A 15698-nucleotide genomic window follows, 5' to 3' on the forward strand; every position below is an offset into this window, starting at 1 on the left:
GTGCTTTTAACAAGGGGATAGATTTAAAAACTTTTGTCCGAAGCATCTCTAATGACGTCATTTAATAGTCTGGTCATGGAAAGAAAACGAAGTTGCGGGTTTCATCGTATTTTCACAGTAGCTTTTGAAACATTATTTTAGGTAAGGCTAGGTTAAGGAAATGTTAATGATTGCCCCGCAGGGTTAGAGGAGAAAATCTCCCATTCTTTTTTCTAATATTTTCAATCTATAGAAATTTTGAAAACTATTATAATTGGAGGAAAGATTGATTTATCTATCATTTTGTTTGTGTAAATATTGAAGAATATGTGTAACCATAACCTTGACTATGTATTGTATGTATTCAAGTTTAGATTCTTCATTCAATACTTTTGTACAGGCACAATAAAAGTAGGACGATCATTTACTTTAGATTTTTCAATTTTGTTATACTTAGACTAGCGGCTACACTACTAGATGCCTCGAAGGGAACTTAACTTAAGTAAGAATAAGTTTAATTTCCACTATTTTAATTTTTGTTTTTAAAAAGTTTACATTTTTTTAGGGGGGTGGGGGCAATTTTTTTGTTAGGAGGGTGGTGGTACCCTTTTCAAGAATAGTTATAAACCTTTCCAGGGCCTAAGAAAAACTAAATTGTAAAGGAGAACCATAAAGGTTTAGCGTTAAGCGAGATTCTTTGCTACAGACAAAAAAAATTAGTACTTTAAATTATAGGATAAAATAGGAGAGCAGAACAGAATAACAAGATAGTGTTTTACTTTACAGTTACTTACGTACAGATATAACAATAGTATCTGTGTTTCTAAAAATTTAATTCAAATGCCTATTTATATTTGCTTTTTCATGGAAATATCTAAATTTACATTGTTGTTTCAATCTGTGTTTGTATTGATTGTAGAGATAACTTGTGGCTTAAAGGGGATTATCTTTCAAAATTTATCTTCCACCATTTGAAAAATGCAAAGTTGGAAACACAACAGTATCTTTTAGGTTTTTCTAAATAGTTCCTATTTTATTCTCAAAATTGTATTAGGTATATTAATGTTTTTAAATCTCATTGTTTAATCCAGGAACTTTCTTTCTTTTCCTTCTTTGCTTTACTGTTCTTTTTCTTCAATCCAAAGCCAGATACAAACAAGCCACAAATACTAACACAACTCATGTTCCTATTGATATATTATAATGGTCTAGCATTTTGGTTTAGGAAAGGGTGAAAAGTAAAAAGGCTAAGAGATATATAATTATAGTTTGAAGATCTGTAAAACTGTAGAAGCGTGGGGGAGACCTATTACTTTTGTATCCTGCGGCATAAATGATAGTTGCCTGCTTGCTATCTGGGAGGTGTCAGGTTTGAGTCTGGTTCACATTTCATCATACTGGTGACGTTTAATATGTTACTTACTGCTGCTATGTCTGGCATGTGTACTTATAGTGAGAGGAGGGGGAATATATTGGCACAAAATCAAGCTCAACATTCAGTTTTTTTTTGTAATTAGACCTTTTATTGTAATCAGGTGTTTTGTAGCATTATTGTTTTAAAAGGACTCTCCACAGAAAAATCAACTTTGGATTTTTGAAAATCTAACCTGAAACTATTATTCTCTGTTCAATTTTAGGCATTTTTTGTTTTTGTGGCATCGCGATCGAAGCCCTTTGAAAATTTTGTCCGCCGCCTATTTGTACTGCCGCTATAACAATATATACTACACTTTCCTCCACTCAATATGTGTTCGCCGCTAAAGAACATTTGCTCCATTGCAACCGGCCGCTCTACGATTTATCCTCTTCCTTGACTGGACAATCCTGCCGCCTCCATTTTGTGTTCGCCTCCGCCAAATATAACCATCTTTTGCCGCAGTTGCCGCATTCATCGCCCTTCTCCGCCGCTACTCCGCTATACATTGCGTACGTAGCTATACACAACACCCCCAGCCTCCATTTAATTTCTGAACAAGGGAGAGGGGAGCATGTATTAAAAAGCGACGTACAGCGGAGTAGCGGCGGAGAAGGGCGATGAATGCGGCAACGGCGGCAAAAATAGAAGCTAAAAACCACTAAAGCAGCACAAATTAAATGGCGGGAGGATTCACTTAAAGGAGATAAAAAATTTCAAAGGGCTTCGATCGCGATGCCACAAAAACAAAAAATGCCTAAAATTGAACAGAGAATAATAATTTCAGGTTAGATTTTCAAAAATCCAAAGTTGATTTTTCTGTGGAGAGTCCTTTTAAATATGATGAAATATACTTATCTCATTATTTCTGATAGTGAACTGCATTCACCTAATAGATATCAATTTGTTTTCACCTTCAATTTACTATTGAACATATTTAGACCTAACAACTAAATTGTGAATATTCATCTTTTTTAGTTGGTAATATGTTTTACTAACAACTAATATCATACTATGATAATAGAATTAAAGTTCCAAATATATTTCACTGTGTTTGATTGCTTTGGTTTGGTTGAAGAATCACTTGAATAACTCAGATATGGTAGTATAGATTAACAGTTTGTACTCGGTGGGTTTTGATATTTTTTTGTTTTTATTATGTAAAACTAATTAAAAGCTTGAAGCTTATGGATAAAATAAAAATAATAAATTATTAGATAGAAATAATACACAAACTTTCTACTGCTTTTTGACAATAAAATATAAAAGATTTAGAAAAATATGAGATTTAAAATATTACACTTATTGAAGAGTTCATTATGAGGTGTTAAAAAGTTGTTTTATAATTCCTTTAATATTTAGACAATAAAGTAAGATTTACAGTATATTGAAGATTTAAATCTTTCAAAGTTTGAATTCAGATGGACAGACATTTATAATGATATAAAATTACCACAAATAGATGTTGGCTTTTTTGTGTACATTACTAAGAAAAATTGCAACAAATAATTTGCCAGATTTTAGCTTGCACTCTTTTTATCTGTTCTAAGAAAATATTACAAATAATGGAGAGTAGATAATATTTTTTGTTCCTCTATTAATTAGGATAAAAGATCTTTATTTTCATATTCACTTCATGAAATGCCCTCTTTTCCCTGGGATCTAAAAGGATAAGACAATGACAGATAAATTGAAGTACATCCAAAATAATGACAAACAAAAATACCCCTTCTGTAAATTAAAATTGTGTGTTGAAACGTTTGAACACTTAACTTAACCAACCAATCGAAATACAGTGAAAAACCTAAATGTTGTTAAGCTAACAAATCAGAAAACGTTATTGTAAAAATTTGGGGACTGGTGTAATAAACCGCCTATTATCCCAACTCTTTCCACCCTTTACACCACTTATTTGCATTCCTAGCTTGCAATGTTTTATTCCTTTGTGATAGCAAAGTTTATTTGAATTATTGTGCACATAAAATTTTACCAATTAAAATGTTCAGGAATGCCTTGAATGCACTTTTACCTCTGTTTCTTTAAGTTTCTAGTTAATTTGTTGTGGCGCATGTCATGAATGCTAAGTACGGTAATTTCCATTTTTCTAAAGTTGGACCCCCTGTCCATTTCCCCAACCTTTTAATCTTCCGCCTATTGCTTTCTCTATCCATTTATAAAAGTATGTTTAACTGTTATTGTTTACTTACCCTCCTCGTCCCAATAAAGTAATTTCTAAGTTCCTAGAGGCCTCGAGTGTCCTAGCTACCAGTGCCTTATATACCAATGAAGTAGGATATAAGATCTCAGAATTAACATAATAAACTAAAATTTCGTTTAAATCAAGTTGTAATCTACAGATTAATAGCCTAAACTTCTCCCTTTAGACTAATCCGTACATAAACATCTATCAAAGTTAACATGTTATCATCTGGAAATCTATTTCATATTTTCACTTCTAATTATCCTATTCTTTAGTAATTCTGCCTTTAATAGATAGAAAATAAGGGTTGTAAATTGATCAAAGCATTATTTTCCTATTCCTCCTATCTTAAAAATGATTGTTAAAAACTTGCCCGGTCCAATTTAACAACAGGAGAAATTGATGCTTGAAATACTTCTAGGTCAATAATTATTGCACGTAAGTGCATACTACTTACAAGGAGTACAGAAACATTAGTTCACATTAAAAATAGTAAATAATTCATTGATATATTCACTGCTGCTTTGCGGTCAAACTGTAACCTTTTGGAAGGTGTCTTTATTAAATATCAAAAATAACAATCATGAATTTGATATATTTTTCTTGTTTCAAAAATAAAAAAAATAGATTTTATGATATTATTGAATTAAGTCTTTGCCCCTAGCTTTGTACTCACAGGGGTAAGTAATGGGAATTAAAATTGCCTAAACTCATCCCAAGGCTTAAGTCTAAGAATAAAACATCCTAACACCAGCCAAGGAAGATTCCCTAAAATGGTAAAGTTAATCGGTTTATTTTTTATTGATCTCTTAACTACGGACAAATAAATCTTTCTACACTATATGATAGGGTATCTAAAACTATTTATGTATCTATCGTGCAATGAAACTTTTCCTCATATAAAATAAAAACTTATACAAAGTAAAGTTTTAAAATATAAATGAAAAGGTCAAACACTTCGCGAAAGTCAAACCTACTTTAATTGTATTATTAAAACATTATAACGGTTTTAAAATAATCTTCAAAAAACTGTTTCTGGACCATGGTGAAAAAATAGCCTAAAATCATCCCAAAACATATGTAAAGCCTCAATAAATTGATCCTCAATTGATCAGTAGATTAAGAATATTTAAAACACTCAATACTTATTATAGGATATATGTATTTATACGTGGTACATTAAAATGATTAATATATTAGGAAGCTATTTATCGCATCGCAATTTAAAAACTTTTCGCAGATTAAATGAGTTTAGTTATCTTATAATATAAAGGTTTTTTGTCTGAAGATATATATCTCAGAAGTTGCTTGACTACATGGCCTGTACTTTTCAGGAAATCTTTATAATTGCCATTAGGCGGTTAAAATTATTATTATGACCTCAACTGCCCTCTTCTAGAGGCTAGGGGCCAAACAACTAATATAAATTTTAATAAAATGATATATTTTTTTTAGGTTTCCTGAACCCGAATCCCAACCCTGAGACTCGAGGGTCAGTTTCAAATTATGGATTGGTTGATCAAATGGCTGCACTTCAATGGGTCAATGAAAACATCCACTCTTTTGGTGGGAATCCAGGTAATATTATTCCAGTATGGCTTTGAAACTGATTAATATCCGCTGGATTAGAACCGTTTCTATGCTATACTAAAAATCATGTATAGCATCGTATTTAAGACAATTTTCCACAAATATTAAAATAAAAATCATAAATTATATACCAGTTTTGTTAGTACTTAAAATGTATCCCTTATTGAAAAAAATTTTGCAACAAAGTTTCTTAATTTTTTTTGACTTATGCATAAATATCCTGCTTATTCATCTTTGACACAAGTTTTAAGGTTCGTTTGTCCTACCGTTTCGGAGCTTCGCTTTTATGAATATTGTCATCCTTGTTATATATTGTATATTTCTATGTTAATTCTGTTTAGAATCTGTGACTCTTGTCGGACATGGACATGGCGCAGCCGCAGTAGAACTTCTGGTACATTCTCCAATGATAAGGTAAGTTTACACATGGATATAAAGGATAAGACAATGGCCGTTAAGTTCATATACATCCCCAATGATTATACACAAAATTACCTCTTCTGTAGATTAAAACCAGTGGTTGAAACGTTTAAACAATCAACTTAGTGAATCAATTACTCAAAAGTCCTCAAAGATGTTAAGCAAACGAATAAAAAAAACGTTATTATAAAACTTTTGGATTGGACTAGTGTAATAAACAGCCGATTGTACCCTCTCTCTCTGGAGTTTACGCATCGTAAATATGTTATTTATTAACCTATACAATGATATTTTTCAAAATTTCCTTTTGCTTTGTCAGTATTATGGCGTTAAAAGTAAGATAAAAGTTTTCCCTAGGCTAATGGCGCAAACAGGAGCAACTTCTTACCATTGATTTTACAATCTAAATATTTATATCTAAAAGATTTGATAAAAGTTGACTATCTGGTACATTTTTTTTTATAGATTATATACATCCTTGTTTTTATGTAATCTAATATTATTTTTGTACTACCTGTTTGTTACATATATTCTTTACAAAAAAAACCTAGCTACGCAGAATTGTAATAAGATAAGTTTTTCATCAGCAAAAACTGTGACATGCACAAAAGTTGGCGGAATTACATAACAAGGATAAAAATGTTCATAAAAGAAGAAATTTTTTATCAGAAAAGAAGAATTGTTGGCCTATTTTCTGTTTTAAAAAAAAATTTTCAAACAGTGCAGTGGTTAACAAAAATTTAAGGAATGATAAGCTAGCAGATTCACAAATATAAATATAAATCAATGTATATAAAAACATTTTCTACTAATTTGTATTTATCTGTCATTAAAAATCTAATTACTAAAGAATTTGCCACCTGGAGGCCTCTTGGGGGCACTTTAGGTGGTGTGGGTTGGGATTTAATCCCCCCCCCCCCGGCCCCCACACCCAACCAATTTTTTTTACTTTTTTTTCAAAATAAAATCTATATGAGGCTAGAAAGAAAGATTAGGCACACAAATGATTATAAGAGTAGCTGTGTAGTTCGCAAAACTTAAGTTTCTGGCATATTGTTTGTATTCTGTTTGTATCATCTTTTATATTACATATATGTAATCTAATTTTATACCACATACAAACTAGGGTCGGGTCGGATATCCAGCTTAGCCGAATATCCGGCCAGTTATTTTTGGCCGGATACAAGATATTAGTTCTTTAGATTTAATGCTTAGAAGTAAGATCAACTTAATGGTTACTTATTTTTTTGTATAATAAAACACCATTTTATTGCTACTTCAATATCCGGTTTTCCGGTAATCTGTTGGATATCCGGTATTTTAAATCATCGGGATATCAGGTTTTGTAAATCAACTAGAAAGAGCATGAAATAACAATATCTTTAAAAATGTGGCTGTACTGATAGAAACTTTTAATGTAAAAATGTCTGGTGCTAAATCTAATAACAATTAGATTCGATTTACTTATTTATTTTGCAAGACATTGGTTGAAAAGTACAATATTAAGTGGTAAAAGGTTAAATCAATAATTTTTTAAAAATTTTTTCAATGTCTCATAAAATTGTGAAATGATATCTAAACCTTATGTAATATTCATACACCTCTAATGTGACCTATGTGAATCTTCCTTAAAAAGAAGAACTCTATCAGTTCAGTCAAAGATAACTTTTCATTATAAGGATTTAAAAATGCAATTTTCAAGTGAAGGAAAATTGTACATGCTATCAGTACAATATAGTTATAGTTTAGTTGACTTTCAAACTTTCAAAGGCAGGTTTCAGAGGCATTTTTCACAAAGAGAGAGGGGACAGTGGGCTGTTTGTTATACTGGCCCCCAAACTTTTATAATTACATTTTCTCATTCGTTGGCTTAACAACCTTGGGGACTCTAGTAAATTTTGATTGGTTGGCATTATATTGAGTGTTCAAACCTTTCATCTATTAATTTGATCTACAGAAGGGGTAATTTTGTGTATCATCATTCATAACATCTAAGAATGCCAACTGGAACAATATGTCCATATGTTAAATTGTGCATACTATCTAGGGATCTAAAGGGATAAGACAATAACCTATAAATTGATGTGTATTTCCAATGATGATACACAAAATCACCCCTTCTGTAGATTACAATAATTGGTTAAAACGTTTGCACACTCAAATTAATAAACCAACTAATCAAAATTCAATAAAATTCTCTAAAGTTGTTATACCAACGAATAAGTAAACGTTATTATAAGACTTTGGGGACAAGTGTTATTAACATCCCATCGTCCCCTTCCTTCATGCATACTATATATCATTACATTATAGCTGACTTTCAAACTTTGAGGCAGACTGGGTAAACTGTAATATTTAGAGAATTAAAGATCTATAGAACCATACTTTTATCATATCTCCAGAAAACTTTAAAACATTTCAAGTTTATGAAACAATTCTTTGAATTTTATAGAACTATTCTTAATATTTTATCTATATTAAAAGGAAATAATATCAGTACAAGGCACATATTATAATTTTAGGATCTATACTTAGAACTATACTATATATTATAATTAATGACAAGTAACAACCCAATAATCGTTACCAGAAAATCCTCACGTCCATTTAAAACATGCTGATTTTTTACTTTTTGACAACAATTTTTTTGTATGTTACAATAATACTATTCATCTGTTTTTTGAAATACTGATTCCTATTACCACAAGGAACAATGTTATAGGCGAAGCATCCCTTTAATCAAGTCTTAAAAATGTAAGTATGTCTATAAACAGCATCCTGTATTTATGAAGTTTTGCAACAAATTTACAATTTTGTTTAGATTTAAGCTTGATATTCTGCTTACTCAGTTCTGATAGTCTACAAGTTTGTATGTCCTACCTTTTCCTATCTTTGCTTATATGGATGGTGTCATCCTTGTAAACTTTAGATTCAACTTCAACAACCCCTACTTGAAAAATATCTTGCTTTGTATCAATAAAAGATTAAATTTATAAAATAATTGAATAACATTGTTTATTTGGAAGTATTAGAACCTATCCTCTCTCTTTGTTTAAAAGTAAAGGACAACATTTCAGAGAAAAAGAATCAAACTTATGCATTGAAAACTGATAAAAAATAGAACTGGTTCAAAGCCATACAAGAAAACCATGTATAGCATTGTTTTAATAATTTTCTAAGGATATTAAAATAAAAATCATAAAATTAATACCAGTTGTGTTAGACAAGGACTAACAAAACTGCTTTTAATCATAAAAATTTTCCATTTAATATCCGCGGAAAGCTGTCTATAATAATATGCAATAAATAACTAAACCTTTCCCTATGTAACCCTATACTAAAACTATCGGACAATAGTATATAAACTTTCTCCTCTAAGTAAGATTTTTAAACATAGAATACTTAGTTTTAGAAACTGTTCTGGTTATTTAATAAATGTCTTTTGGTAACTTTTATGACATTCAGAGAAATATTCACAGATAGAAAGGTGGACCAAGAAAATTAAAGAGTAATTTTTCATCTCTCTTGCTTTTTACCTGGATGACCATGCCAGGTTTGCTGGCATCTTGTGCCTGCTTGGATAGAGATATTCAAAAAATTTCAACTCTTTCACACACAGAAAATACTACAGAAAAAAATAGGATGGGGGGCATTCAACGTACCTTATTCAGTTCTGACACTCTACAAGTGTTAGTGTTCGTTTGTCATTTCAGGGCTTCTCTTTGTTTTCATCCTTGTTTATCTTAACCCTACCTGCTAACATTTTTGATTTAAATTATTCCATGGCTTTTACCGGAACTTTGTAAAATTGAATTGAATTGAAATATTGGTAGAAATATGTTTGAGAGGAAGATAAATTAGCAGGGGAAATTCACTTATTAACAAATACTTTTGTTTTCCTTTTCAGAAAATTGACTTCTAAATATTAGATTTATTAGACAGATTTATAGATATATTAGGTGAATATACATGAAAAGTACAACAACAAATGAAAAGAATTAATTGATATGGTTAATTTATATTTTCTTACAAAATGGCAGTTTCCTAAAAGGTGAAAGTATGCAGTAATGTGTATTTACACATTGTTTTCATACAGGCCCTATAAATAAGATAAAAAAGAAATATTAAACAATAGATAAAATTTATATTAGAAAGAATGGATTGAAAAAGGTAATATTGCCTCTAAGAATTTTATATGATATCCAAAGGTGGCAACATTTTAAACATGTCAAGTAAAATATATTAAAAAAATTTACTCATTTTTGTCACTTTTTAAATTTTACTAGCAGCATCGCCCCTAGCCTCTAGAAGCTTAGCCCCTAGTGGTAATTGACTGGGTTTGATCAGTTTCTTTGTAAAAAATGAAGTTGCATTTTAAATTTTTTTTGTGAAGAAATGGTTTTAAAAGAAAGAAAAATGATCTACTTTAAAAAATGGTGGGATTTTTTAAGATTTCCTTTTTAAGGGATTTTAGGGTGTTTAACATTTCCCTCTATTTTCATATTAAATTATGCTTCCATTAAATATAATTAACATATATTGGTATGTGTGACTATCATTGTTTTACACCTGTATTCCTGTAATATAGCAGCCATTAAAGTATTTTTTTAAAATTGTGTATATAATCTTTTCCAGACGCATTTTTTTATTTTGACAATCGATTCCAAGCGCCATTTTTATTTCTAGAAATAATCGATACCAGCAACATTTTTATTTTGATAAATAATCAATTCCAGCAAAATTTTTATTTTGATAAATAATCAGGGTTCGGAAGCCGCGCGTAAGCCGCGTGTAAGCCTCAGTGAAATCTTCATTTTATCACTATAAAATTCAGCTGGATGTATAAAACTGCTCTTTAGCAGACAATCCTTCTTTCTGAAATTTTTTTTTCTGCTCACAACCAGGTTTAAAACTGAGGCTTATGCGCGGCTGAGGCGCGGCTTCCGAACCCTGTTAAAATAATCGATTCCAGCAACATTTTTAATTTGATAAATAATCGATTCCAGCAAATTTTTATTTTGATAAATAATCGATTCCAGCAATATTTTTACTTTTAATAAATAATCTATTCTAGCATTATTCTAGCTTAGGCTGTACCAGATTTGGATAGAATATACCATTTTGTACAGTATTATTATATGAACTTTTCATTCTTGATTCAAGTTTTAAACTTGAAAGCAAACACAGATTGTAAAGTGGAAATGGACAGTAGAGTTTGATACAGGAATTTGGGTATTAAATGATTGAAAAAAATTTTTGGAAAAACGTGAGAAATTTTAAAACTTTTGGTCAAAAATCCCCAATGACGTCATATTTGATTTCGCTAATATAAAGCTTGTCCTGGTTATAATATACACTGTCTCTTCCTGTATAAAGATTTATAGCTAATCCTAACATTTTCATATAAAAAGATTTTTATCACTAGATATATATTTACATCCTTATTTTCCAAATATATTTATTTTAGCAGTGATGCTACGCTAAGATTTTGTTTTTATCTTTTCTAAGAAAAATATTTATTGTATAGAGAATTTGCCCCTTGAAGTCTCCCTAGCTGAAGGGAGGTAACCCTCTACCCTAACTTTCAATTTCAGTTTTAAAAAGAAAAAAGAAAAAGAGTTTTTTTTTTTTTGGGGGGGGGGGGAGTAATAATTTTCTAGGGGTGATTTCTCAACTAAAATTTAAGATTAAGGGTTTGAAATTCCCTATACCAATGAGCATCCAGTACATAATAATTCATCATGTCCATATAGGAGGAAATCAATTACTATTTTTAATTTTAGTATGACGGCTTTGTGTTAGAAATAAAAAAAGCAAAAAAAAATTGTCACAAACCTTCCAGGTACACATATCACAAGATCGATAAAGGAAACCCACATCGGTTCATTGCTTAGTAAGATCCTCTGGAACACACAAAGCTAGAGATCCTTTTAAATTATTATAAAGATACACAGACAGAAACACATTGTAACTTCGATACAAAAAAAATAATATAAATTCGCTTACACAAAAAAGTAAAAAATCTAAAGATGATTGTTATTTTATTTAACTTTTCTGTGAAACTTTAAAACTTTATTCTCAAATAATAAAAATTGAAGAAAAGAAAATTTAAATTTGAATTTTGAAAGGTTTATGTGAGGGTTACGTAGACGTTTTTTATCCTAACACGTCATTTTTCATCAAAATTATGCATACTATCATAATATTAAACCATGCAAAGATATAAAATTTCATCGCTCATTTTATAAGTTAAGATCTAAATCATTTATTTTTATGATATTTATGAATGCGATTTGTTTTTCTTTTTCAAAAAAGGTGTTAGGCTTATTTCTATTTATATTTTTCAATAAAAAAATACTCCCAACAATATTTTTTCCTTTTTTAAAATCTAAAATAAAAATTGGGTTATCAAATGCAACGCCCCCCTCTTCAAGTGCCCCTAGAGGCCACTAGGGGTGTAGCCGCTTGCAATGAATATTGTAGAGAAAACATTTATCAAAGATAATTATACATTTCTTATAAAGAATCAAGATCTCTGTCTGTCTGTTCAGAAGGATCTCGCTAACCGCTGAACTAATATGGTTCTCCTTTACATTGTAGCTTATCATAGGTATTGGGAAGTTTATTACTATTTTAGAAAGGGTACTACCACCCTCCAAAATGAAAAAGTTACCAAATATCAAAATTTTTTAGATATTTCTTTTTAAAACTAAATATAAATATCTTTTTAAAATCTAAAATAAAAATTGAATTCAACTGCTTACCCCCCCCCCCCCCCTTAAGCGAACCTAGGGGCTTAGCTGCTAGTATATTATATTGTATATTATATGTAGACTTATTATAAAATTATTTTTTTTTTAATAATGAAAAAATATATGATTCCTAATATTCAAATTAAGTTATTAAAAATTAATCAAAAAAATAATTATAAAGAAATGTATGGTGATAGAACGACAATATATCAAAGAAATAAATAAGAATGATAACATCCATAAAAGCATTTCTCTGAAACGGTAGGACAAACGAACATCAATACTTAAAACTGAAAAAAGCAAAAATATAAATGTAAAAGTCTAAACAAAATTGTAAGTAAGTTTGTTACAAAACTGCTTAATTGTAGGATATTGTTTAAGAACATTCTTACATTTTTAGGACTTGATTATAAAGATGCTTCGCTTATAACATTGTGCGGTCATAGGAATCATTATCCAGTTAAAATATATAGGAAAATCCTGACATGTTTAAATTAACGAAAAGAGTTAACCGTTACGGACTGACGGACGGAAGGATTAACCCAATTTAGAAAAACTTCGCTTTTTAGATTTCTGCTTTTTAATAGAACAAGGATGACAACATCCATAAAAGCGAAGCAATGAAACGGTAGGACAAACGGACATTAACACTTGTATGGTGTCAGAACTAAATAATCAGAATATAAATGTATAAGAATCGGAGCAAAATTGTAAGCAAATTTGATGAAAAAACTTCTTGATACAGGACAATGTTTATGGACATACTTACATATTTAGGACTTGATTATAGAGTTGATTTGCTTATAACATTATACTTTGTTGTTCCACGAATCAACATACCAAAAATCAGATCAATCGGATGATTAGATTACATAAAAATTTGTTTTTAAAAAAGTAAAAAAATCAACATGTTTAAAATGAACGTACGGACATTCTTGTTATGATTATAGAGTTGCGACGCTTTTTACATCGTACCTAACTACTAAAGGAAAAGTTTTAAATCGATAGGACAATTCTAACATGCCTAAGTTAACGAAAAAAGCTATCCGTGACGGACGGACGGACCGACCCTAATATTAGAAATGCTTTGCTTTTAAACAAGGATGACAACATCCATAAAAGCGAAGCTCTGAAACGGTAGGACAAACGGACATAAACACTTGTATAATGTCAGAACTGAATAATCAAAATGCGAATTTATAAGAGTCAAAGCAAAATTGTAAGTAAATTTGTTGAAAAACTGCTTGATACAGGATAATGATTATGGACATACTTACATTTTTAGGACAGGATTATAGAGTTGCTTCGCTTATAATATTGTACTTTGTTGTCCCAGAAATCAGTATACCAAAAATCAGACCAATCGGATAATCAGGTCACATACAAATTTGTTGTTAAAATGTAAAAAAAATCAACATGTTTAAAATGGACGTACGGACATTCTGGTAATGATTATAGAGTTGCTACGCTTTCTAACTCGTACCTAACTATTACAGGAATCACCATGCAAAATTTGAAATCGATAGGACAATTCTAACATGCCTAAATTAACGAAAAAAGCTATTTTAAAAAGTAAAAAAATCAACATGTTTAAAATGGACGTACGGACATTTTGGTAATGATTATAGAGTTGCTACGCTTTCTAAATCGTACCTAACTACTAAAGGAATCACCAAGCAAAATTTGAAATCGGTAGGACAATTCTAACATGTCTAAATTAACGAAAAAAGCTATCCGTGACGGACGGACGGACGTACGGACGGACGTACGGACGGACGGACGTACGGACGGACCGACCCTAATTATAGAAAAGCTTCGCTTTTAAAAAGAATATAAAATTACAATTTTTATTTAATTTCAGGCAATCCCATTTCCAGCGGGTCATACTGATGTCAGGTTCCATGTTTGCTCCCTGGGCCAGGGTTAATAATCCAGTTCAGGTATAGATATAGATAGATAGATATAGAAAGATAGATAGAAAGATAGATATAGATAGATAGATAGAAAGATATATATAAATAGATAGATAGATATCAGGTTCTATGTTTGCTCCCTGGGCCAGGGTTAATGATCCAGTTCAGGTATAAATATAGATAGATAGATAGATAGATAGATATATGTCAGGTTCCATGTTTGCTCCCTGGGCCAGGGTTAATAATCCAGTTCAGGTATAGATATAGATAGATAGATATAGAAAGATAGATAGAAAGATAGATATAGATAGATAGATAGAAAGATATATATAAATAGATAGATAGATATCAGGTTCTATGTTTGCTCCCTGGGCCAGGGTTAATGATCCAGTTCAGGTATAAATATAGATAGATAGATAGATAGATAGATATATGTCAGGTTCCATGTTTGCTCCCTGGGCTAGGGTTAATAATCCAGTTCAGGCATAGATAAAGATAGATAGATATATGTCAGGTTTCATGTTTGCTCTCTGGGCCATTGTTAATAATCCAGTTCAGGTATAGATAAAGCTTTTCCAGTATGGCTTCGAATTAGAACTGGTTTTCAGCTATAATGAAAAATCACGTATAGCATTGTATTACACAATTGTCCACTAATAATAAAAAAACATGAAATAAATACCAGTTTTGTTAAATCTGGCCAAACAAAAATGGTTTTAATCTTATGTTTTCTTATTTTTATATCTGCGGAAAGCTGATTATAATATGATGCGATAAATAACTATTATTTTTTTTAATTTCATTGGTTGGGATCGCCTTAATTTTTGCACCAGCAAATTTTTTGCATTTCTTAATTTTTACTCAAAAGCACCACATATTACAGCTTTTCTACTTATACAGATACATAGATAGTATCAAGTGCTAAAAGGAGTCTCTTTATGGTAGAACTGACCATTTTTTATAGTTAACTTAGACACGGTTATAAAAGTATAATAGAGTGATATTTCCAGGAACCTACAGGGATAGGACAATGAACAAAAAATTGTCCTTTTGTAAATTTAAACAGAGGTGGGTTCTTAAAAGAATTTTACCCCACAAAAATCACTTTTGAACAATATAACCAGTGGGGCAAATAAAAAATTTGGTAATATTGATTCTTAAAAAACTTTTACCCCACTGATTATAATGTTCCAAAATGATTTTTTGAGTGGGGATAAAATATCCCCATTAGAACACTATTTTGAAATTTGGAAGATTTTTTGTCTTTGTTTTTTTTTGGCATATTTTTAGTAGCGAAGCTACTCTATAATTTGAAATGTCCGTCTGTCCGTATGTCCGTCTGTCCGTCTGTCCGTCTGTCCGTCTGTCCATCTTAGTTTGGGGGAAACGTGATTATCTCGGCTCCTATAAAAGATAAAAGGCTAATTTTT

General features: G+C 30.6%; 1 protein-coding gene across 1 annotated transcript in view; it reads left to right on the forward strand.

Annotated features, from left to right (window-relative positions):
- Positions 1 to 15698, forward strand: part of LOC145305374 (neuroligin-4, X-linked-like) — a 153207-nt gene that overhangs the window by 61353 nt on the left and 76156 nt on the right. Inside the window, exons 8-10 of the mRNA XM_080146995.1 lie at positions 5049 to 5171; positions 5525 to 5597; positions 14217 to 14295. Of these exons, the coding sequence (XP_080003121.1) occupies positions 5049 to 5171; positions 5525 to 5597; positions 14217 to 14295 (275 nt within the window). The remainder of the gene's footprint in view (positions 1 to 5048; positions 5172 to 5524; positions 5598 to 14216; positions 14296 to 15698) is intronic.

Source organism: Acartia tonsa, chromosome 2 (genome assembly GCF_053477335.1).
Source record: "Acartia tonsa isolate MP-2025a chromosome 2, ASM5347733v1, whole genome shotgun sequence".
NCBI classification, from domain to species: Eukaryota; Metazoa; Arthropoda; class Copepoda; order Calanoida; family Acartiidae; genus Acartia; species Acartia tonsa.